The sequence below is a fragment of the Lissotriton vulgaris genome, chromosome 12 (genome assembly GCF_964263255.1).
Source record: "Lissotriton vulgaris chromosome 12, aLisVul1.2, whole genome shotgun sequence".
In the NCBI taxonomy this organism is placed as follows: domain Eukaryota; kingdom Metazoa; phylum Chordata; class Amphibia; order Caudata; family Salamandridae; genus Lissotriton; species Lissotriton vulgaris.
The window spans coordinates 794,133,391-794,158,584 of record NC_141700.1 but is presented as its reverse complement, the minus strand read 5'-3'; the positions used below and the strand labels follow the sequence as shown (position 1 = coordinate 794,158,584).

General features: G+C 48.7%; 1 protein-coding gene across 1 annotated transcript in view; it reads right to left on the bottom strand.

Moving 5' to 3' along the window:
* Positions 1 to 25,194, bottom strand: part of LOC147678739 (polyamine-transporting ATPase 13A3-like) — a 250,836-nt gene that overhangs the window by 115,763 nt on the left and 109,879 nt on the right. The window contains exon 9 of the mRNA XM_086946198.1: positions 15,731 to 15,803. Coding sequence (XP_086802324.1) covers positions 15,731 to 15,803 — 73 coding nt within the window. The remainder of the gene's footprint in view (positions 1 to 15,730; positions 15,804 to 25,194) is intronic.

Sequence of the window (25,194 nt, the reverse complement as noted above, 5' to 3'; positions counted from 1 at the left end):
CAGCATGCCCTCGAGAGGTAGTGGGTGCACGATCCAGTCTTCCGCAGCGACCTGTGGCATAAAGGGAACGGGACTTATCCAGTGATAAGCATGCTGCGCCTGCGCGCTTAGATAGTATATTTCCAGGTCGGGCACATCGAAGCCGCCTCTATCGTACGGCTGCGTCAAGACCGACCATCTAATGCGTGGTTGTTTACCACCCCAAAAGAGGCGAAGCAGCTCGGAGCGAAGTCTTTTGAAAAAGTAGGCGCCTGGGTAATATGGTATATTTTGGAATAAATATAAGAAGCGTGGGAGGACGACCATCTTGATCAGGGAGGCTATGCCTGCCATCGAGAGGGGGAGTGCCAACCAGCGAGTAATATTTTCAGCCAGTCGTGTAATGGCTACGCCATAGTTTAATCGGATGATGTCAGCCTTATCCAGCGATATTGCAATCCCCAGATATTTCAAGTCAGAGCTGCACCACTCCAAGGGGTAATCCAGCGGAAATTGGGTGACCGAGGCCGTGAGGGGGAAGAGTTGTGATTTCTGCCAATTAATATGTACACCAGATATGCCTCCAAACGCTACAAATTCTCTCAGAAGCGGATTGAGGTTGTCTTGTGGGTGGCGCACATATAGTGTGACATCATCTGCATAGAGGGAGATGCCTATCTGCCGCTGGTTACAGTTAAAGGCCCTATCTTTGTGCAGTTGTCGTATCCTGCAGGCCAGCCGTTCTATCGCCAGGGCGAATAGTAAGGGCGATAAGGGGCACCCCTGCCTAGTCCCTCTCGTGATCGGCATCTGTTCCGACAGCGCCCCGTTGATGACGATCCTAGCGACTGGGGAAGTGTATAGCAATGTCACCCAGGCGATGAATATCCGGGGGAACCCCATTCTACTCAGGATAGCCAGCAGATAGCCCCATTCCACTGAGTCGAACGCCTTGGTGGCGTCCAGAAACACAGCAGCGACCGGCAATTCGGGTGCAATGGAAGGGGATTAACGAAAATAACGTGCGCAGATTGTGAGATGTGGCTCTCCCTGGGACAAAGCCAGATTGGTCCGGAAGCACAAGCTTAGTCATCAGCAGGGACAATCTAGTTGCCAACACTTTCGCAAGTATCTTCGCGTCGCAGTTCAGCAATGACAGGGGTCTATAGGCATCAGTGTCCTTTGGATCCTTTCCCGGCTTCAACAGCGAGGTGATCGCCACCTCCCTCATGGACCCCGGCAATATCCCCACCTCTAGCGATTCCTCGAAGACCTCTTTCAATACCGGCGCCATAATGTCGATATAACATTTGTAGAATTCGGCTGGTAGGCCGTCTAGCCCCGCCGCCTTGCCATTACTGAGGGACATGATCGCTTCTCTGATCTCGTCCAATTCGAAAGGGCAACCCAAGAACTCCCTGTCCCCATCGCTCAACCAACATAGCGCTATGTCGTCCAGGTAGTTACCGAACTCGACCTCTCCTTCCTGCTGTGTGGAGTATAGGCGTCTGTAGCGTTGCAGGAAGGTGTCCTGAATCCCCTTAGAGTCCTGATGGATCCTCCCCTCCTTATCAGAGATTTCTAGGATATGGGAGGCAAAGCGCTGGTGCCTCGTGAGCGCCGCCAGTACCTTCCCCGGTCGGTCCCCCTCGCAGTAACGCCTAGCTGTCCAATATTTACCTCGGAATTTTACCTCTCTGGCCGCCTCTTCCTCATAAGTCGACAGTTTAGCCCTGAATCGTGCTGCCAGCTCAGGACTGGTATTCCCTGCCATCTCCACCTCTAGTGCCCGGAGCTCCCCTTCGAGTGTATTTAACGTGCGCACTATGCTCCTCAGTATTCCGCAGCTTTTAGAGATCGTAACTCCCCTAACGGTAACTTTGAAAGCCTCCCAAATGGTTTCGACTTTCTCCACAGATCCCTTGTTTCTAGGGAAGAAGGCTTCGATCTCTTCTCCGAGTTCGTGTTTAAAGACAGGGTCTAGCAAGGCCGAGGGGAAGAGCCGCCATGGCGGCCTTACCCTAGTGTGTCCGGGTATTTCAAGAACGGTCAATACCGGGCAGTGGTCCGAGTAAGTGCGAGGCAGATGCTTCGCTTGTACTATCCCCCCAGCGAGACCCCGTGAGATGAAGCAATAATCGATCCTTGCCCATGAGCGCGCATGTGCTGTGAAGTGGGTGCCTTCCCTAGTTGCCGGATGTGTGTGCCTCCAACTGTCTACTAGTACTGCCTCCGTAAGTATCCCCTGAAGCGTGTTTGTGGCCTTCATGTTGTAATGTCCACTGCCGTCAGATCTATCCATCGTGGTATGTAATGATAAGTTAAAGTCCCCCCCCAGACAATGTGCGTGGCTTCAATCTCCAACATGTGGCCCCACAATGACAAAAAAAACCAGGAGTATCGACATTTGGTGCATAGCAATTTACAAGCATTATTACATCAGATCCTAGCCTCCCCCAAAGGATGACATACCTCCCCTCCCTATCCACTCGCACACCCAGCTTTTGAAATGGAAGTCTCTTATTGACCAATATTACCGTCCCCCTAGAATATGTGGAATAGGAGGAAAACTCTCTCACACATGCCCACCTGCTCGCAAACTTGGGAGTACCACCAGGACTAAGGTGGGTTTCCTGGAGCATCGCTATTTGCACATGGTGCCGATCTAGATATGCAAGTACATTTCTGCATTTACGGGGATCGTTGAGGCCTCGGACATTCCAGGACAATATGACAATTTTATCCAATATATTATCGCCTACAGACGTCTTTCCATCCCTGTATGAAGCCAGCAGCCAATGTTCCAGCTCTAAATCGAATTGTACCCCTCGTCGACAACTCCGCTGTCAAGTGCAATCTTCTCATCCGAACAACCATACTCACATACATGCCACCCATAATACCTGCATTCCCGCCACAAGTGCCACACGCATCAAACTCGCCACTTCTAACAACTAGCAGCGCAACAAACGAACTTCCCTCCATATCCCATGCACAGCCACCCAACCCTGGCTGTCCATCCCCTCCTCCCACCCACTGAAGCAACCCAAACTTGCCAGTACCTTGTACCCTCCCCCCGCCCCAACCCACGTTTCCAAGAACAATAGAAAAACCATGTGGGGAATTCCCTCTCGGGAGCAAAAGAGGTACACACTGAAACACCCCAACTCTCCCCTCCCAACCCGCATGCATCATACGGGAAAGACAGAGAAGGTGGGGTGGTGCCTGGCTTGTATCGTCCCTGCAGGCCAAGGCCCCCTCGCTACCGCAATGTTTCTCATCTTTGCTCCTCCATCCGGGGGCCGGGCAAATGTGCTGGGGTAAATTCCAGCAGTGCAGCGATGGCAAAGTAACCCATCTCTTGTGCGAGTTCCCTCCTCCCGGCTACCGTCGGGGCCAGAAGTGTACTCTACTAGAAAAAAACCCTTAACACCTGCAAGTTTTCCACTATCCATATGTCCTCCCACTGTGACATGCCTCTGCACGATTTCAGCATCATAGTAACAGTAAAATTGGATGTTCAGCTGTCAATTGTCGGGTAGCAGTTCCTTTATGAGGCCAGGTAGTCCTCAGTGGTACCACCATATGTAGTGCAGGGCAGTTCCAGCCTCTAGAATACATATTTTCCGAAAGTAGTATCCATAGTGCATTGAGTAGTTATCGAGCAGACGAGCATAAACCTCCCATTATAAGTCCTCTTGTTCGGCTTGATGTTCTGCGGCCTCCTCCTCCTCGTCGTCATTGCGCCTTTCCCTCCTGGCAGCACGGAGTTTTTTTACGTAGTCTTCAGCCTGTTGCGGGTTCGTAAAAAAGTGCTGTTTGCCCTGATGGGTCACCCTGAGGCGTGCCGGGTATAGAAGGGCGTAGTCAATCTGCATGTCCCTAAGTTTCTTTTTCACATCCAGGAATTTTCTACGCTGGTCCTGTACCATGGGTGTGAAGTCTGGGTATAATGAGAACTGTACCCCATCGCAGGTCAAAGTCCGGTTTGTCCGGGCCGCCCTCAGCGCCGCGTCCCTGTCGCGGTAATTGAGTAAGCGGGCTATAATAGGACGAGGCTGTGCCCCTGGCTTAGGGACCGGGCCCAGAGAGCGGTGCGCTCGCTCTATAATGAACTGACTGGAGAAGGCCTCTTTCCCTATTGCGGTGATCAGTATGCGCTCCACGTAGTCTTCCATCCGACCAGTGTTGGTGGATTCCGGAACTCCAGTGACGCGGATGTTATTGCGTCTACTCCTCGCTTCCAACTCCTCATTCTTAGCTGCGATTACCCTTAGGATATTATCCATTCGGGTTAGTCGCGTGTCATGAGTGTTGGATATGTCCTCCGCAGTTGAGATGCGCCGCTCCGCCTCCGTGAGCCGCTCCTCATGGACTTCTATCTTTTGAGCAACTCCGTCCATCCTGGAAGATAAGCGGTCTACCTTATCTACGATTGTTGCGAAGCCCTGACGCATCTCGTCAATAAGCAGTCGTAGCTCTGGAGCGACTGGTGTAGGGGATGTATCAGTATTCGATGGTCCTGGGGCCCCATTAGAGGCCGTGGTGCCTCGCAGTGGTTTTTTGGTGGATGCGGACTCAAAGGACAGTTTCGCCTGTTTGGCGTCATTTTTGCCCATGGTGCTCAGTCTGTTGGCGCCAATCGGGGCCGGACACTGATGAGTGGCTAGTAGGTGTCTCCCCGCCAGTACAGGGCACTCCAGCCGGCCACCCTCGCTGCGTCGAGTTCACCCAGGGCAGTGTCAAGCAGGAAGTGGGTTAGCAAGTCCTCGCCCTAAATATAGTGTCCAGGGCGCCTAGGGAGCTTACACGCTGGCAGCAAGCACTCAGCCCGCCCACGTAGACACGTGCAGATTTAAGTGATGAAGGCCCACAGGCAGCGGAGGGCAGCGCAATGACGTTGGTACCACCTCGACCTTACAATCGATCGCTAGCTCGATCTTCCGGGTGATCCTCCGGATTTTTAGTCTCCGCGCCTGACGACAGCAGCGTCCACCAGGTAAATCAGGGAGGCAAGCGGAGGGGCAGGTAACATGGCCGGGTGCGTCGTTTTTCTTTCCGGCATGGTCGGGCGCAGTATGCCGAGATAACCGGGGTTGCCACCCGGTTTCAGAATAGAGGATCCTGTCCGTCCCTCGTCTCGGTGCTTACAGGGGGCGGCAAGACTCACCTCCACCAGCCTCCGCCGATCCTTCTTTCGGCCGCCCTCCTCGCAGGCCGCAGTCGGGGGTTTCGAGGCCCACCAGCCTCGTGGGAAGCCGCGGCCTCGCGTAGGTCAGCTCTCAGTGCGCCACTGCAGCCCTCCGCGTCGCCTTCTCCCGGTGGGCGCTCACCGCGCCGTATCTCGGGCGCCGAACCTCCGATTCTCGCCAAAGTCGGGCAGGACCGGCAGCACCGCTAGTTCCACACTCGGTGCGAGTTTCAGGCTTCAGCTCGCAGGGGAAGCGGATAATTTCAGGATGTTTCTGGCCAGGCAGCCAGAGCCTCACAGAAGTGCGGCCATTAGCGTGTGCGCCCTCTAGCGCCCCCCGACTGCCTGAAAGTTAGGAATAGCAGAAGGGGAGTTGAGAGAAAAGATGAGTTGCAGGTCATCCCACTGCCTCAGAGAAAAAAGAAGGGGTCGAAGATAGAGATTGAAGAGAAGAGGGGATAAGGAGGAGCCCTGGGGGACCCCACAGGGCGAATGCTCCCTAGGAGCCCTGAAAGTGCCCAGGCTAAGGGTCTGAGACCTCCCGGTCAGGAAGGATTTGACCCAGGCCAGCGCCAGGCCTTGGATGCCAGCCTGCTCGACACGGTGGAGAAGGATGTTATGATCCACCGTGTCGAAGGCGGCTGACAGGTCTAATAATACCAAGGCCTGGGGGGTACCCTTGTCAACGCCGTCTCTCAGGGCGTCCAGCACGGCCAAGATCACCGTCTCCGTAGAGTGGCCGGGTCTAAAGCCGGCCTGGTTAGCCTCGAGAAAGTTGGAGCTCTCGATAAACTGTGAGAGACAGGCGGTGACGTGGGCTTCCAGGATTTTAGAAAAGAAGGGCAAGAGGGAGATGGGGCGGTAGTTCGCCGGGACGGCGGGGTCAGCCCCAGGTTTCTTCAGAAGAGGCACCAGCACGGCCTCCTTGAAGGAGCTAGGCACCGTACCCGAAGAAAGAGAAGAGTTTAGCAGGGGAAGGATGCAGTCGGGTAGAGAATGGCAGATGCCCCGGAGTATGGAAGGGGGACAGCAATCGTCTGGGGATCCAGACTTAGTGCGGGAGGCCAGGGTGGCCAGAGAAGTAGGGTCTAGAAGAGGGAATTGTGTGAGCGAAGAAGTGTTGTGGGGGGGGGGAAACAGATCCAGCGCCAGGGGGAGTGACTGGAATGGTGTCCTTGATCAATACAATTTTCTGAATAAAAAAAGTGCTGAGAGTGTTGCATGCTTCCTGTGTGGGGGCCTGAGTTGGGAGCGTCCTAGGATCGGAGGTAAATTCATTGAGGACTTTGAAAATTTCTTTGGACTTACAGGGGGCTGATAGAATTTTTCCTTACTCCTCTGTGATTATCCAGTGACGGGTGATTCGTTTTCATACCTGATCCACCCAAGTGTCTTTTTTGGAGTTACATCAGTGACGTAATGTCTTGCTGGCAAGCACACCGGCATTTTACTCACAGGAAATGAGTTTTTGGTTCTATAGAAGGGGATTTACTAGCTTTGTGGTAGCAAGTAAAAAGGCAGGACTGGCTGCTCTGAATCACAAGCCATGTGCGGTTAGAGTCATAGATGACAAACAGTGTTCACTTGCATGTATCCACAGGATTTGTACCTTACAGACCATTTTATTTTTTATATTTAGTTTTGGAGCCTCCTCTGCTGTAAAAGTTAGATTCAGGAAGAATGAAGCAGATGAAAAGGAATGATTTCAATGCTAGTCTAGTGCAACGTTTGAAAGAAGGAGCTTTCAGGAACTAATTGTCATAGAACATTTTCCAGGACCACCCGACCGTGCGTAAGCCTTTTTTATCTTAATCATCCTCTAAGCGGATGTCACAGCAACTACTAAAGATCCCTTCGACAATATATGCTGAAGGCCAGACGTACTTCTGGACTCAAACAGACATCCATTCAGTAGGGACATGGCTAATTTCCATGTTGGAACCCCGTGGAAGCAGGAGGAAACACTTCAATACCTTCGAGCAAATCATTAACCAGTGAGACAGTGCAAAATAGCCCTCAGAGGCATTAGTGAAAAGAAGTGGTAGCATCTAAAAGTACTTCAATAAATGAAAATTGCAGTCTCGGTTCAGTTTGCACCCTTGCTTGAAGATTGATGAACTACATAGTTCTTTTTGTTAAAAAAATATACAAATGGGACACCAGAGGTTAATTTTTAGATTTAGTTTAATGTAGAGAGAGTATACAGAGAATACAAGCACTTTTTAGTGTTGTGTTTGAATTTTCCAGCAATATTAAAATGTTGACATTGTTGATTATTTGCATTTACATATTTTTATTTTATTACCTATAACTTTATTTGATATCTTTACGTTTAGAGCATAGATTTTGAATTTATTGTGGTTTTAGGAGTAGGATGGCACTTTTATGCATTTTACGTTTAATGCTTGGTTTATTTGTGCAGCGTCACAGGTAGCACAAGCATTAGAGTAATTTATTTGTTTTCGCTGGCTGCCGTAGCACATGATATGGACTTATGTGACACAATTTATAAATATTCAATACACTTGCGGTGGTTTCATTAGAGCACGCTTGCATTTTGGAATGTTTGGCTTACTCTGTTCTGTTTTGGCTTCACCGTGTGCTTTCACAACGTAGTGCTTTTGCATATTCACTTCAAGGTTTATGTGTAGGTGACTTGGGAGAAAGCACGTGCATGTAGCACTGAACACATGAATTGAGCACTGGCTACAGATGTGCAGTTACGATTGTTTACTTCAGCGCTGGTGTTTTGAGAGAGGAAGACCGTCCCAGTAGTTCAGAGTGCACTGATTTTAGTTATGTTATAATTTCAGAGTCACAGCATTTTTGGATAGTTTGGGGTTAAACGACATCTCTTGCTGGTAACACGAGGTTCTCATTTCGATTCGATTTTCAAAAAATGCATTGGGTTTACAATCTTCAGGTTGAATTATGAGGAATCTTGAACTTCTATGGTTCTAAGAGGAAAGCCTTCACAGGCACTCGTTGACCCTTTGGAAAGACTGGAGTACAACAATGGATGTTTGAAACATGGATTACTTCTGGCATAAACTGGAACAAATAAGGAAGACATTGCTTGAACTGCATTTGATTATTCACATATACTTGCCTGCTGTGCATCCCGGTTTGGGGGACCCGACGAGGCTCCAGCTTCTACACAGTTACATTCACGCGCACAGACAGATCGCGTTCCTAGGGAAGCACGCCCTACACACCGCCTTGAGCACTGTCAAATGTTTTGAAGGACGCCATATGTTGGTGTGCATTCTACCACTTTTGATATGAATGTGTTGGATTTCCACTCTGGGAGAAAGTGTTGACTTTTGCTCCCACAGGGGGCTGTGGGCCACTGATGGTACACTAAAGCAGCTTGGAAGCGGACGCCCCAGGGGAGGTGAACTAGAAAGATTGACGTGCCTGGTCACCTATGTGCTGCCTGCCTCATCTCCCACCCCCAAAACGACTGAGGTGACTGCAGTAGGGGCAGAGGGCACTGGTTTTCGAATTGAAAATCGTCAAACATAAACGAAAGAGTGGCGGAGCTGAAGATCCACATTCAAAGGTGATGCAAGAAAAGAACTAATGTCTCTGGTGGCACTTAAATGCGACTTGGCCCAGTCACTTCTGGGGTGGAACGAGGCCAACACAAGGTTGAAAAGCACCACCAAGTAGCACACAGGAGGTCTACAATGAAAGGAACTTGGCATGCGGGGAATAGTTTAAAGGTGAGGACTATGCAGTTAGAAGCATCCATCAAAAAAGGAAGACACCAAATGCATGACCGCTTCTACTTCAGGGTAATTGTGAGAAGGACCAGGTGAGAGGAGAGACACTTACCGGAGTAGCGTCGAGGGGGGACCAACGATCACAGGTGCAATATCAGCAACGCCCCACTGGACTACAACGTCCATGCTCATCTGCTATATTTCCACAGGAAGACGACAACAGGCATGACCCAGAAGTTCCGCCACCGCAAACCGGAAGAGACAGACGCGAGCCAATGAAAAGAGGGCAAGTTCAAAGAGGAGGGGGAGCGAGAGTTGACGCGAAAGGAGTAAGGGTACGTCGGAGTGGAGTGGACGACCGAGAAGAAGCAGGACCCGAGTGAACCAGAGAAGACGCGAGACCCGAGGGAAACAGAGAAGACGCGGGACCAGAGGGAGACAGAGAAGACGCGGGACCCGATTTACCGGACGCCAGAACACCAGAAAAACCCAGAGGAAGACTGGTACGATGACTGGTGGTGTCCGGAGGATGCTGGGGACCGGCCGTAACTCAGGAGATTTACGGCAGAGCCGGTGAGTACAAACGGCTCGGGGTTCCTGGGGGGGGGGGGGGGGGGGGGGGGGGGGGGGAGGGAAAGAAGCGGGAGGGGTTACAGGGTGTGAATTGCTGCCAGAAGGGTATTACCTGTTATAAGTATGTTTTACTTGCAGACAGTCTATGGTGAATACCTACTGGTCGTCGGCCTCTACTATACCGTTGTGCACCCTTTATTTCCTCTCTTAGGCACTTAATGCATAAAGACCCCTTTTTACCTCTCATTCTGAACTCGTTTTGGCTCTTTGATTCACAATCCTTTCTAGACTTGACACCCGACCTGGATATAGCACAAAGGTGTGGTGAAGGGAGAGCAAACCCATAACATTAGAACCTCATTCTTACGGTTTCACTATTTGTTTCTTTTATCCTCCTATGAGCCTCCGGGGAGACCACCTCGGTCCAGAGGAGCCAGAGAGCAAGACAATACCTTTGCCCATATCAACTCCCTCCAGCTCATCAGAGGAGTGGTCAGAACATCAAGAACAATCTTCCCACCAATTTACAACCCGCCCTATTATTAATAAACCACTTTCTGTTAAACCTCTACTTCAGCCTCCACGCCTGTTTATCAAGCCTGCGCTCCCACAGTAATATATGTTCTCCTGGAAGGGTGCTCCACCTGCTTTAGAATATCCAGAGTCAAGCACACTGCTGCAAGGCTGTCATGCAGAATGATGGCAGACATGTTGAATGGAAGAACAGGAGATCACTCCAGCAGGGAAGCCACTTGCCCAGCTCGAAAGACGAACGCAGATCTAGCTCACATCAATGTTATCATCAGTCCATAGTGCTCGACAACAGAACACCCATCATCCTCAAAAAGGGTATTCCTGCACGTTGAGCTCAGGAAAACAGCAAGTCAAGTCTTTTGCAGTATCACCGACTGAGAAGCAGTGTTTCTCATTCCGAGTCAACTGCTTTTTGTGTTAGCTTTTTAAAAACATTCATGTTCTTTCAAAGTGTCTGCTTAGATTGTCTACTAATGTGATTTGGACTACCCTAAAGCTGAATAACAGAAACCCTGATAATGTTTACAAGTTGACAGTTCTGCCAAGTTGCACAGACGACCACTGGATCCCAAGTGATCATGTCTTCTTTCATAATTCCTTATCTGGGGACATGACTTTGTCTTGTAGAAACACTAATGGCGCCTTGTATGAGAAGCACAAGAAGTCTCTAACATTTCTTCCCTTAAATGCTGGAAAAACATTAGTTAGTACGTTAGTCATGGCCTCCGTTGACTACTGCAACAGACGGCTACTGAATGCCAAAAGCAAAGTCATCCATAAATTGCAATCAGTCCAGAATGCAGCAGCTAGAATGCTATCAGGAACCCCTAAACATAAATCCATCTCATGTCATCCGGCAGTATCACTGGCTCCCTGTGAGAAACCGTATAAAGTTCAAGGCCTTATGCATGGTCTACAAGGCTTCTCGCGATTCCGGACCTGTGTTTCTAAAAAGAGAGCTAGTGACCTATACTCCAACACGGGCCCTGCATTCTTCAACTGCACATCTCCTCAGGGCTCCTCGCACTAAAACTGCCTCATGGGGCGACAAGCGCTTAATCGTTGCCACGGCAAAACTTTGGAACTCTTACAATCAAGAGTAGATCCAGCCAGTTCCAATTCATTTTTAGGAAATTGACAAAAACCTGGTTGTTTAATCAATAAGTCCGCTGCTATCTGGTATAAGTCTGTTGGCCTTCGCGCCGCGACACCTACGGGTATTTAAGCGCTTTACAAATCTCAAAAATAAAATAAATAAAATAAATAAATAAAAATTTCATCTCCACGTTGACGGCCTGCAACCTCGTCCAAACAATTACTTTACCTACGCACAAAGCGGGTAACATACTGGACCTGATCTGTTCCAACCTTTCTTCTATCCAGGTGACTCCCCCTATCCCCGTTATCTGGTCGGATCACTTCCTCATCCCTTTTGAAATCAATATTCCCTATACCGTCAGATCTACCATTACTCCAAAGACTGCAGGAAGGAACTGGAGCCGCATCACCCCGGACACCCTCTCGGAACAACTAAAAAACTCCCTCCCCAGCCAGTCTCGTGACCTCGACCGTAAGATCGATTACCTGGACACCTGGGTCTGCCGGGCCCTAGATGTCTTAGCCCCTCTTAAACCTATTAAGACCTATCGGGCTGCACCTTCGGCACCCTGGTATTCGGACGAGCTCCGGCAGAAAAAGGCTGCCTGTAAAACTCTTGAACGTCTCTGGAGGCAGAACTTCTCCCTTGAAAGGAAAAGCTCATATAAAACAGCACTCAAAGAATATCGGAGAATGATCAAAGAACATAAACAGGCCTTTCTAGCCTCCAGAATCAAACAAGCCAGTAACGGTTCCAGAGAGATTTTTAATATAGTTCGTTCTTTTACTAACCCCAATGCTTTGACTCGAACCCAGCCTGCATCTCAGTCATTATGTGACAAACTGTCACAATTTTTTGAGGACAAAATTGAGATCATCTATTCCTCCTTCCCCACCCCTAACAAAGAAGACTGGGAAGAGGTACCCTCTACTTCCTCGACACCCCAGGCTACCTTTTCCGAATTTTCAGTCCTCTCCGAAGCAGACACCTTGACTGAATTACTAAAGTGTAAATCAGGTTCCCCCAACGACCCATGGCCAGCTAAGCAATATAAAAAACTGGCACCTCTTCTGAACCCCCACCTGAACCACATCTGGAATGACTCCCTCAGACTGGGTAGTTTCCCCGCCAAGTGGAAACATGCCTCCCTGGTTCCCATTCTTAAGAAACCTAATCTTGACCCGGACCTCCCCTGCAACTACAGGCCCATTTCCCTTCTGTCCGCCCCCGCAAAAATTCTGGAAAAACTGGTCCACTCCCAGCTGGCGAACTTCATTGAAACCAATGGGTTACTTCATGATTCCCAACATGGCTTTAGGTCGGGCCACAGCACAGAGTCAGCCCTCATTGAAATGGCTGACTCAGTGAGGTGGACGCTCGACCAAGGGTCAAGGGCGGTGTTGGTGCTGCTGGATCTTTCAGCAGCATTTGACACCGTCTCCCACAGGATCCTGCTGAGGAGGCTAGCGGACCTAGGCGTAGGTGGCACTGCGCTTAATTGGATCACGTCGTATCTCTCTGATCGCACTCAGCAGGTTTTCACTCCCCCCTACACTTCCACAGCCAGACCACTCAAATGGGGAGTCCCGCAGGGCTCCTCGCTCAGCCCGCTTCTATTTAATGTTTATTTCACCCCCCTGGCAAAACTGATCGCTCAGACTGGGATCAAGTCCACCTCCTACGCTGACGACATTCAGCTTCTTTTCACTTTCGACTCCCCTTCTCCCTCAGCTTTTGATCCATTAAAAACCTGCCTCAGAGACATCTCTAAGTGGATGGATGCCAACTCCCTTCGACTCAATGCTGGAAAAACGGAGGTTCTGTTTTTTAATTCACCATCCCCTCTGGACTCCAGTCTATGGTGGCCAGAAGATCTGAGCCAAGCCCCCATACCTAAAGACTCAGTAAAAAATCTTGGAGTCCGCTGGGATAATCATCTCAGCTTCAATACCCAGGTTCAAACAGTGACTGCCTCCTGTTTTGGCAAGATCAGAACCATCAAGCGTCTCATCAACTACCTACCAGCGGACTGCCGTAAGACTGTGATCCAGGCACTGATCATTTCCCATCTTGATTATGCCAATGCCCTCTACCTAGGCATCACAGCAGGCCAATGTCAAAAACTCCAGACGGTCCAAAATGCCGCCGCCCGGTTAGTGGAAAGAATACCTTTCAGACACCATATCTCTCCCCACCTCCGCAAATTGCATTGGTTGCCAATGGCCAAAAGGTGTATTTTCAAAGCTATGACGCTGGCCCACCGAGCTTCGAGGGGTATGGGATCTGCCCACTTGAAAAACACCTTGCGACCGTATACCAACTACAGGACTTTACGGTCCAACTCTCTCCTTCTCTTGGAAACTCCACGCTTCAAACGCTCACGGGCAGGCGGAAAAACCTTTGAGGTTTGTGCCTCCCAGCATTGGAACAAGCTCCCTCTGGCTCTACGCTCTTCCCAATCAGAAATCTTATTCCGTAAGTCACTGAAGACCCACCTGTTTTCCCTATAACATCCCCCTGTGCCCTCCACCCTCAAAGTTCTCAGCGCCGGGACGCCCCGTCGGGGTAGCTGTGCGCTCTATAAAATACACAAATAAATAAATAAATAAGTAAAAGAGCAGTCTGATTTTTATTTAATGCACTATGGAGCACATGTACGACTATTTTCAGCAGTTGCAATCGGAGATTCCGCCCGTTTGCAACTGCTAAAACGTTATTTGACATGTACCAACTCTATTTCGCAAGTTAGTAACCTATTACTGAATCGCAAAATAGGGTTCGAGAGTCGCTATTAGGAAGGCGTGTGCAACAGGCATCCCTTCCTAACAGTGAAACAGAGGGATGTACGATTGTTTTGTCACTTGAAGGAAGTCACTAAACAATCAGAACTTACTGCCTACTTCAAGTGGGTGGTAAGTCAGTCGCAACCGGAAAGGGGTCCCCAGGGGACCCCTTTCCCCTTTGTGAACAGTAGTGAAAATGTTTAAGGCCAGGCAGTGGTCCCACAAACTATTGCCTACTCTTAAAAAGTGAAAAAAAGGAAACTTTACATTTTTCTTTTTTTAAATACAACCTATTTTCCTTTTAGGAAAACGGGCTGCACTTATAAAAATAAATTGCTTTATTTAAAAATCAAATCACAGACATGGAGGTCTGCTGACCCCAGCAGGCCATCATCCCTGCGAGTGCCGGCCATTCCCAATGGGTCGCAAAGTGTCACCTGCCCAATGATGATTAATGAGGCAGGTACAGTGCGACCCATTTGAGAACCACAAGGGGAAAAAAGGGTTTGTGACTCGCAAATTAAGAGTCTCTAAAAATTGCAATTTGCGAGTCACAAACCCTGCTGGTGATCAATGTGGCCCCGAGAAAGGTGACAACGTCATCATTGAAGAAATCCTGATGATCTTGACGAGCAAATGATAGAAACTGTGTGCTCATCTTCCAAAATGAGGAGAATTAATAAAGAAACAACCTAATGGTGGAAAGAGTAGCACGGAGAAAACTGACCATGCATACACTACATACATACGTATGCATTCCTACCCCTGGAAGAAAAATGCTGTATTAACAGGATACATTGAGTAAATCTGAAAGTGAAATCTACCAAATTTTGGAAAGAAAATTTTCATGTACACTTATATTTGAGGATTTTTGTTGGATAGAGAAGCAAGATGTACAGACTAACTGACACTGTTTAGCACCAAAGGAGCAGGCTCAAAACGAAGTTCGCATGCCATGCCTATTGTGGTGATTTCCCGCTTTGTTTATTTTGTGCAGGAGCGGAATTTAAAGAGGGTTTCTTTTTTGTTGTGTACATGTACTTTTACTGAAAAATTATAACTGTTGCCAAAATAAAAAAAAAGTAGGCATGTTTTATCTGAGGATTTGATCTATCGTCAATTTCATCTAGTTGATCTGCTGATAAAACAGCCCAGGCACCTCCAGGATTGGATTTTGTGTGTTGCTCGCCCATACGGACTATGAAGCTATGCATTTTGAGCCATGGGTGCTTCTTCAGGGAACATCAACACTACTACAGAGCTCACTTCTTCAATCACTCGCACAGCGAGTGCTGCAACCAACTCTTTAGAGCCTGTGCGTTCAATATGTGCAAGCTCGGCATGGACCATGTAATTCATGGCTTTGGTGAAAAAACTATTTATTAAGAAGAAATACTTTTCAACAAATAGAACTGAAATGAGCAGTTGAATGTACTCTGATGCAACTAGGATTAATAAGCAAAATTTATTTATTTTGAAATTAAGAAATAAGTGAATAAAGTTGTCTAGCACAAACTTTCACTTAAGTTGGTGCTTTGATTACTGTCTGCTCAACTAGATGTAATTGGGGATATTTAAAGGGGTTCCCAGGTCCAAAGGTACCTGCTTGGAGGCAACACAGCAAGCTCTACCACACAATACACTTGGGGTTGCAACATTCTAAGAACATAGATTGAATAAAAGGTTGTATTTCTTTGGGAGATCACAATGGCAATTATATCTATGAAACGTGTTCTTGGGTCCAGTTTAAAGAGGTTGACTGTCTAATCTTCATGAATGTCAAAGAAGATTCCATAGTGGGCAAGGCATGGTTGCATATTCCAGGGTAGGCAGCTGTTTCACTCACCCTGGTTCCCTCGGTACACAGTCACACGCATCACGTTGTGAGCAGCCACCATATCATGAAGGAGGATGTATTGCTGGAAAAAGGAAAAGAAAAAAACCTCAAATAAAACAGTTCTGTTTACGGAATGCCTTCGAAAAAAGCAATACTTCCTAATATCTGCAGACACAAACTGTGGCTGAAGTGAAAGTCTTCTAAAGGATTTCACTGCCTCAATCCATACTTATTTTTTTTTTTACACCTTCAAAATATATAACTTTAGAATAGACAATATATCATTGTTTGAAGAAATACTCGACAAAAATACCTAGAATATTGCAATTATGTCGAACAAGAAATCCTGCACCTCAACACACATCAGTAAAATGCAAAAAGGGAATGCAGACTTCAATAATGATTTGATAATGTGCGACTATGAGGAGACAGTTCCATAGAGAGGTCACGAACTGTGCGTCCATAGAGAAATAATTCTCATCCTCCTAGCTATGTTGCCTCCCTGAATACGAAGAGAGTTCTCGACATCTGGAAGGTATGTCTCAAAGCATAAAAATAAGCCAAGATGGAAGCAGAGTTTGAGGCTGTGTCCTCTTGCTCGGATGGCTCTCTGGATCAATAGAACAATTACACTTTCTGTGCAGGCACCTTTCAGCAGATAAATAAAGGTCTATAAACGCAGAAAGGGGTAAGCACAATTAATTTATGCCGTTTATATAGAACAAGCAAGACACAAGGGCATCAGAGTGCTTTACAGTAGACACTGAAACATACAATCGCAGCAAAGAACAAGTTACTTCCCTTCTGTAACAACCTCTCTAGTAAACACTCTTATCCAACCGCAGATTTCTCACCTTGAGAATACTCTCCAGGTGCCAGAATGGAACTGGAAACTTTACAAAAGTGCTCCTGCATGTGGAATCGAGCCGTTCCAACTAAGCGTTGTTCTACACTGAAAGTGCCAAGCAGAGCTGCGTGTAAGTGCCACCCATGCACCCAAACGTTCGCTGCTTTCTTAGGCTGTCCACGTCCTCAGGCGCAGAGTCCAACAGCAGACTAGAACCACCTGTGTGCAGCGCTCTAGATTGGGGCTTTTTTTTTTATCGGAAAGACTCCATTTCACAGAACATGAAAGTGGGAGGGTCAGTGAGGAAGTTACAGCTAAGGTATCAATCGGAAAGCCTCCGGCCATACCTCCCCACAAGCACTGGATATTATCAGATCTCAGAAGTTAAGCAGGGTTGGGCTTGGGAGGAACCATCCGAAAGGTCCTTACTAAAGGTGTGACATGTTCTTATGATGGATTCTTCGAACTACAGATTCCTTCCTTTGTGAATAGGGTGGTGGGTCTGTGAACTGGCTCAGATCAAAAAGTCCTGCAGGACCCACAGGCCAATATGCCCCTCCTGGAGGACCTAACAATGCTTTGTGAATGTGTGCACGGACACCCTCATAGCCATCCGATAGCTGCCCAAGACAGGTGCTTTGTGTACTAAGGCAGTGGTAGCAGCTTCGGCACTGGTGGAATGAGCCCACAAGCCTACTGGAGGCTGCTGCTTTGCCAGTGCATAGCAGATGTTTTGCAAGAGAACAATCCTTTGAAAGATGCTGCATTTTTGCACGGCCTGGCCCTTCTTTGATCTGGATAACCCTACCAAGAGCTAATCATCCACTGGATGTTCCATTGTATAATCCATATGAAAGCTTAATGCTTTTATGATTCAAGCAATGGAGCCTCTCATCTGCCTTAAGAGCTAGAGTGATAACCGTACAACATAGAAAGGAGTGAAAACTTTGGGTAGGAATGATCCTCAGGTCCTCAAAACCAACTTATCATGGAAGGCGGGGACATAAGGTGGATTGACACAGAGCGTGAAGCTCACTCACACATCTAGCTCATGTTATGGCGACAAGAAAGACTGTCTTCAAGGTAAGAAGTCTCAAGGAACAACTGTGCAGTGACTCAAAAGGGTGCACTTCAAGGAGGTGAGGGCAAAGTTAAAGTCCCACTGAAGCATCACAAAGGGTTTCGGTAGGAACAAATATTGCAAAACCTTTCAAAAAGGTGGATTTGAATAACAAAGTATGGTTCAGCAGCTGCCCCAATGCCAAAAGAGCGGATAAATAACACTTGTCAATGCCCAAAGCAAGTCCTTGCTGGGCTTAGGACAGAACAAACATTAAAACTTCAGCCAACTTTGTCTGTAATGATTTAATTAGTATGGTGTGGCACCAAACCACAAACTTGTCACAACTGGCGTAAAATGATTTTGTGGAGGGACGCCTTACCTCCAAGATTAACTCAACTTCTGGGTGCAGGTTGAAGGAGGTCAACTGCGGCCACTCAATCTCCATGCACTGAGATGCTACGTGTGGAGTCTCGGGTACAGCACACTGCCTCACTGCTGCGACAGCAGATCCTCCCGAAGAGACAGCTTGATAGGAGGACAGATGTTCATGCCCAGAAAATCCTGGTACCAACCCCCTGGCCCAATTAGGTGACCTATGATGACTTGGACCTAGCAGTTTGTGATCTTCAGTAGACATACAGGAGTCCTGAGAGCCACTGTCGCTAGAATGTATATCCAAGGGCGAGCTGCTTTGGAAACTCCAGCACGTAAAAGTGTAGCCATTGCACTTTCTGGCAACTGGCAAAAAAAAAAAAACATGCCAGTCTGTGCCATCTCGGAGTCAACCCACCATTTGTGATTCGCTAGATGCCTGAAGCCGACTTTGTCCTCCCTAGCATTTAAGGATGAAGCCAGGTTCCTCACTACCAGAGAAATCTCTTGGTGGTCCAACCACTTCGAAGCGCACTTCACACAGCACCCAAGACCATACCCAGCCCTGCTCGTTGTACTATCAGATGGCCATACCCGATGCGGTCTGTGAGCACCTGCACCTGCCCCCCTTTCAGTGTGTGTAGGAAGGCCTTCAACGCCAAGCAAAACACCCTTAACTAAAGCAAACTGATGTGGAGTTGAGTCTCTCGTCGGAGGCCAGGGTACTCTGATCTCCACCTCAGATGTCCTCACCAACCCAGCAGTGAGGGGCACAAGACCACCATCAGTTCTGGGTGGGCTAAGGACAGGGGACAGCCACTGACCAAACTGTGGTCCAGCAGCCACCACAGCAGATCTTTTGCAGTCTCCTCAGAAATCTAAATACAATTCGACAGATTTCCCTGATGCTGTGACCACTGGGATATGAGGTCCTACTGCAGAGCGTACAGGTGCCATCTGGCGTGCTTTATCAGCAGTATGCAGGAGGCCAACAATACCAGCAACCTCAGTCATCTGCACTGGTATCAAGGGTAGACGCTGAAATATCAAGATCACAGACCAAATGTGCTGAAGTCTCCAATCTGGGGGGGAAGGGCACAAAAACGTACCATATTCAGATTAGCTCCAATGAACAGAAGCGTCTGCAAAGAAGTCAGGTGTAACTTCAGCATATTTATAGTGAATCAACAATATCAGGAGGTTCGCAGTCATTTGGAGGTGGTTGACAACTGAGTGGAGCGAACCCACTTTCAGTAGTCAGTTGCCAAAGTAAGGGAAGACTGATAGCACCCACCTCTCCAGTGTGCTGCGGCCACCACCATCACCTTTGTGAACACTTGAGGAGCACTGGTGAGGCCAGAGGGAAGAACTGAACTGAAAATGCTCCTGGCCCACTGTGAACCACAGCTATGGCCTGTAGGATGGGACTGTGAAACCAGCCCTGCACGTTCCACACCACCATCCAGTCTTAAGGGTTTAGGACACACATGGCCTGGGCTAGCGTAAACGTCTGGAATTTGCCTTCCGCAGGAAGGCATTAAGAGGATAAAGCTCCAAAACAAGACAAAGGCCTCTGTCCTCCTTCGGCGCAAGGAAGTAGCGGGAGTAACACCCAGTTCCCACTTCGGAGGCCGGAACCCACTCTATGGCTCCTTTGGCAAAAAGTGTTGGCCCTTTCTGCGGTAAAAAGGACAAATGGTCTTCTGTCATCCGTCCTGAAGGTAATGGAAGGTGTGACAGGGTAGAAAGGAGTGAAAGGGCATAGACCCAATGGACAATTTGGGAGACCCATTTTGTCTGTCATGATAGAATTCACTTTTCGATACTCTAATTACCCCATGATGACGTGTGAGTTAGCATCATATGACTAACTAATGCATTTACGTAAACGCACTTATGCTGAATTCATATACTTACTTATTACTTATATTCGAATGTATGTGTGACCATATTAGTTTCTTAGCTTAGCCTGTGTGCCACCATTTTGTGTAACCCTCTGTGCCTGCGGGCTCTGCTCGCTCATGCCCCTCCCGCAGGAATACAGAAATATACTAAGACAGCAGTTTTCGTTTCTCGGCTCACTGTGAGCGAAACTAACAAGTTATGTTATCTGTAATGTTCTCATGCTCGGAGACGCCGAAGCCTAGCTCCCTGGCCTTGAGCAGAGATAATAATGTATCCCTTGCAGGTGCAGATGCCTGCTGTATGAGAGCATTGTCCACTGGCCTGGGGCTCAGTAGTTTTCCACAAGGGGCGTACCCCATTTACTGTATTGCATTATAATGTATTGCTGTGATGCAGAGAGTCAGTCCTCTCGTTCGCACTCCTAGGAGTGAGGTCGGACAGGGCCCTCTCATATGAGTGTTGTTTGGCCTAATAAAGACTTTTGTTTTTACTTCTCCACTGTCCGGCTGACTTCCTATAAGGTAATTATAGGTGAGTGCTGTAAGTCACTCTAGTGGATTTGAGCCACGCTTATCAGATGGCGCCCGAATAGGGACCCCGCGATAAGGATCTTTCTCACCCGTAAGTGGGTAGCAGAAGACCGGGGACCCGCTGGTCGGCACGGTGGGTCCGGGATCCCATTTGATGCCGAGCTTGGTTCTCGCAGCGCTGCCCCACCCTGCTGATCGGGAGAGGTCCCGGTTTGGATCTTACGCCGGGGTCCAGAAGGCGGAACTTGAAGCTGACCGTGTTGGTCCTGGCAGCCGGAGGTGGAGAACGGTAGAGGTCGGTGCCGCATACGAAAGGTGAGTGGTCCACCTGTGATTGCTGTAGGAACGGGAGTGTTCCGAGAGACTAGAGTGTCTCCGATGGTTTGAGGAGCCGGTGTGCTCCTGGGGCTAGTGTGCTCCGGGGAACTCAGAGTACGAGTTGGTGCTCTGACAGACTTGACGAGGTTGGGGACGTATTTCGAGGTAATTGTTTGTGGCGATCCGACCGCATGGTACTGTGGTGAAGGCGTGGCTCATCGTGGGTAGACTCTGGCGCGCTTACTCTGAACTCCTAGTGTGGTGATTCAGAAGAGGTGTGATCCGGGTTTCCCGCGGTAAAAGTGCGCAGCGATCCATAGTGCCGCATGGGTAGCGGATCCGTTCCCCCTCCTCAGAACAGTTAGCGTACTGTTCGGTCTGCGGTAGAGTCCAGGTTCCCCAGGACTTGGTCGACGGGCCTTGTCCCATTTGATAACACGTGTTTTGGAGATATTGTATATGTGTACGTGGTTCATTTACATGTTTGTGTGTGAGTAAATTTGGGTTGTGATTAGAGTTAAAGTAAAGATGCCGTGTCTTAGCAAGTTGCGATGTTTTGGATGCTGTTGTCGACCCTCAGATACTAGACTGGCCGAGAGCCAACCTGCACCCCCTGAAGGGACACCGAGTTTTGATATGTATGTTAAACATGGACTGGTTCCGATTATGTTTGGTACTTTGTGGCATCGATACACTGCTGAAAATGTGGATTTACAATGGCCTTTGACGGGTTCTTTCGATGAAGCTAAATTGGATTATTTGCAAGACAAACTGTTTGCTAGGCGTAGCCGCCAGAGTATGTTCGACTCTTTGCGAGTGTGGCAGAAAGAGGTCAGGAAACGTAAGATGCGAGAGGAGAAAGAGGAGTATAAAAAGTCCACCCAGACTATGGCGCAGAAAGCGAAAGAACACATGGGGAATGAGAATGCACTACGCATGGAGCGCGCAGATAGACTTTGTAGGTTGAAAGAAAATAAAAGTTACGTAGTACGAGAGGACGACCCAGATGAGATGGAGGACATTTTGGATGCCCGGCCCCCACCCCCTTATGCCCCGCAGCCATTGTACCCCTCCTTGCCACTTTCGGCCCCTAGTAGCGCCATTCCAGGTCCTTCAGCGAGTGCCCCCCAACAATCCCTGCCCTCGACACCCCTCGTTTCTCTACTCCAGCCCACTTCACCCGCCCCCTCGTCATTTTCTTTAGCACTCCCTACTGTTTCAGCTAGCACCACCCCCAGTCAGGAGATGCTAACACCGAGTCGCGGCGCAGGTAGTGGATTGTTCTCACAGGTACGAAAGCTGCTTACACGTTCTACTGTTGGTTTGGATGAAAAAAGTTTGGTGGCTAATCAGGCATGTCAATGGGCCAGGAATAATATTTATTCGTTCGAAGATATTTGGTCCACCATGAAAGATTTTGAGCCGTTAATGCAGCAGCACGCTTTGTGGCACATGGCTAGTGTACTGATACCGCTATGGGAGCAGGGATATGGAGGTGTGGCCCCGGCGGTTTTGCGGGATATACAGGCTGGAGCGTATAGAACGAACACGGGGGTAAGGGAAGTGATGAGTAGTCTGCGCGCGCTGTTGCAATACAGGAATGAATTACCCTCTGCCGGTACGCCCCATTTCCCAGGTCTCCACCCAATGCGAGAGGTGCACCCTATTTTTCATCCTGAGGTCCCCGAGTTGTTAGACCCAGTTACGAGGGCCGTTACAAGGAACAGAATTGATGCGCACTTTCAGGAGCAATGGGTGTACACGCCATGGAAGAGAAGTGAGGTGTTGTCATTGAAGGCTCAGCTGCCGGATTCCAGAAAGAATCCGACCGCCTATTACAAAGAACTTACGGAAGCGGCGTCTTCTACTGTGATGACGTTGGCTGATGTTGAATTGTTTTTCGGGCTTTTGGTCCCGGTTGATGTGTGGCGACAAGTGAAAGGTACGGATCATACGGAGGAGCTGGGTGGTACATGGCAGGAGTTGCAGGATTGGGACAAGGAGCGTAAGCCAGGAGAGAAGCCGAAGGCTGAAATATTAGCTTTACCGGGGCGCATAATAAAGTATATGCACTCCCTCATTCCCCCGAAAAAGGTAGATTGGGACAAGTTGACGGCTTGCAAGCAGAAGAAAGATGAGGCGGTCTCAGATTTCTTTACAAGGTTTGATGAAACGTACGTGGATTTTAGTGGACAGGATGTGTCACAGGATGGGGGGTTACGGCTCTTTGTCAACAGGTTTGTCACCAATTTATTGCCCGAAATATCAGCTAGACTGCAGGCGTCGGAGAGTACGTGGACGACGTCCTCTCCTTCGGGGATACTCAGCATGGCGCAATATTACGAGCACAGGGAAAATGAGAACAAGGATAAGCAGGAAAAGAAGGCTAAGGATTTAAAGACAAGAGTTTTGTTGCAGCAAGTGGCAAGAGGCAGAGGCAGGGGTGCGGCGCCAAGTCGCGGAGGCGGATTTGGAAGAGGTGAGAGCAGGGAAAGGCTGGGACCGAATCAGTGCGCGAAGTGCAAGCAGGAGGGGCACTGGTGGAGGGATTGCCCGCTGCTTCAGGCGAGCGCTGGTGTGGGGCGCGGACGAGGAAGAGGGGGGTGGTGATTTTGGGAGACAGGCTGCGCGATCAGAAGGAGGCGGGAGACCGGGTGGCAATTATTTTGACAATAATACCAATAGGCAGCAGTTACAGAGCGATGGTGCCCAGTACTATAACGATGATTACTCAGTTGATGATTTGACAGGGTTCTCCCACAACTAGGACAGCGTAGGACAGAGCATGGGACCAGTACTTATGGAAGTTGATCAGAGGGGACCTTATGTAGAAGCCGACTTACTAGGGTCTCAACAGAAATTTCTAGTGGATACGGGTGCAATGAAAAGTTCAGTGGCTCGTTCTCGGGTCCCAGGGGCGGCTCTGTCTGGCAAGAATAACATATCCGTGGGTTTCGCGGGAACTCCGGTGATTAGCCCCATTTCAAAACCTCTCACGTTAACGATTGGTCCTTTTACTGTTGATTCGCCGTTTCTATTGACATCAAATTGTGGTGAAAATTTGTTGGGTTTAGATTTATTAAAGAGATTGCATGCCACCATCTATTGTTCCCCGGATGGCGTGTATCTTACTCTAGGCCCCAATGTTGCTCGCCCACTACAGTGCTTTTCAAAAGACGACCCGCTGCCACCTGAGTTTCGAGGCATACCCGACAGCTTGTGGGCTGTCAGTGATACTGACGTGGGGAGAATGGACATTGCCCCGGTGTCAATAAGAGTGAAGGTGGGAGCCAAATTGCCCAGAATACCGCAATACAAAATACCTAGAGAGGGTGAGAAGGCCTTGTTACAAATAATTCAAGATTTAATACAGTCTGGAGTAGTGGAGGAGACTGATTCGAATATATGTAACAGTCCCATTTTGCCTGTACTTAAAAGACGGTCACCTGATGCAACAGATAATACTCCTGATGTCTATAGATTCGTGATTGATTTGCGCCAGGTAAATAGAGTAGTGGAGCCACAGTACCCGGTGGTCTCGGACATCACTACGATATTGACAATGATTCCACCTTCGGCCAAATATTTCTCTGTCCTAGATTTGAAAAATGCCTTCTTCAGTATCCCAGTACATGAAGACAGCAGGTATCTTTTTGGATTCTCATTGGCTGGCCGTAGCTTCCGCTTCAGGAGAATTCCTCAGGGGTACACTGAGAGTCCTAGTATATACAGTCAGGCTCTGAAGGCACAATTGGATGATCTGGAACTTCCACCGGGCAATGTAATGTTGCAGTACGTGGATGATATCCTCGTAGCATCGGATGATGAGCAGGGTTGTCGGGATGCTACTGTAAAATTGTTGCACCACTTGGCGAAAAGGGGGCATAAAGTGTCCCTTCCGAAATTTCAATACTGTCGAACGGAGGTCACCTACCTCGGTCACCTCCTTTCGAAAGTGGGGAGGAGATTGACGCCGGAGCGCATAAAGGCGATCACTAACATGCAGGTACCTAACACGCAGCGAGAGGTGCGCGCGTTCCTAGGCATAACATCGTATTGTCGTCAGTGGATACCTAACTATGCGTTACTAACAAAACCCCTACTGTATCTGACTACCAAAGAAGTGCGCGAACCCCTACCGTGGACCCCCGCATGTCAGGAAGCATTTGTGTTACTAAAACAGTCTTTGTGTTCTGCGCCAGTTCTTGGAACACCAGATTACCAGAAGCCTTTTGTTCTCTATGTGCACGAGGCGGAAGGTTGCGCGTTGTCTGTCCTAACACAGTGTTTCGGGGGGAAGCAGAGACCATGTGCGTACTTCTCTGCAATGCTCGATAATGTGGCAAGAGCGCTGCCGAGTTGTCTTAGGGCCACGGCGGCTGCCGCGGTCTCTATAAGACAATCCGCAGGGCTCGTGCTGGGAACAGATCTCACAGTA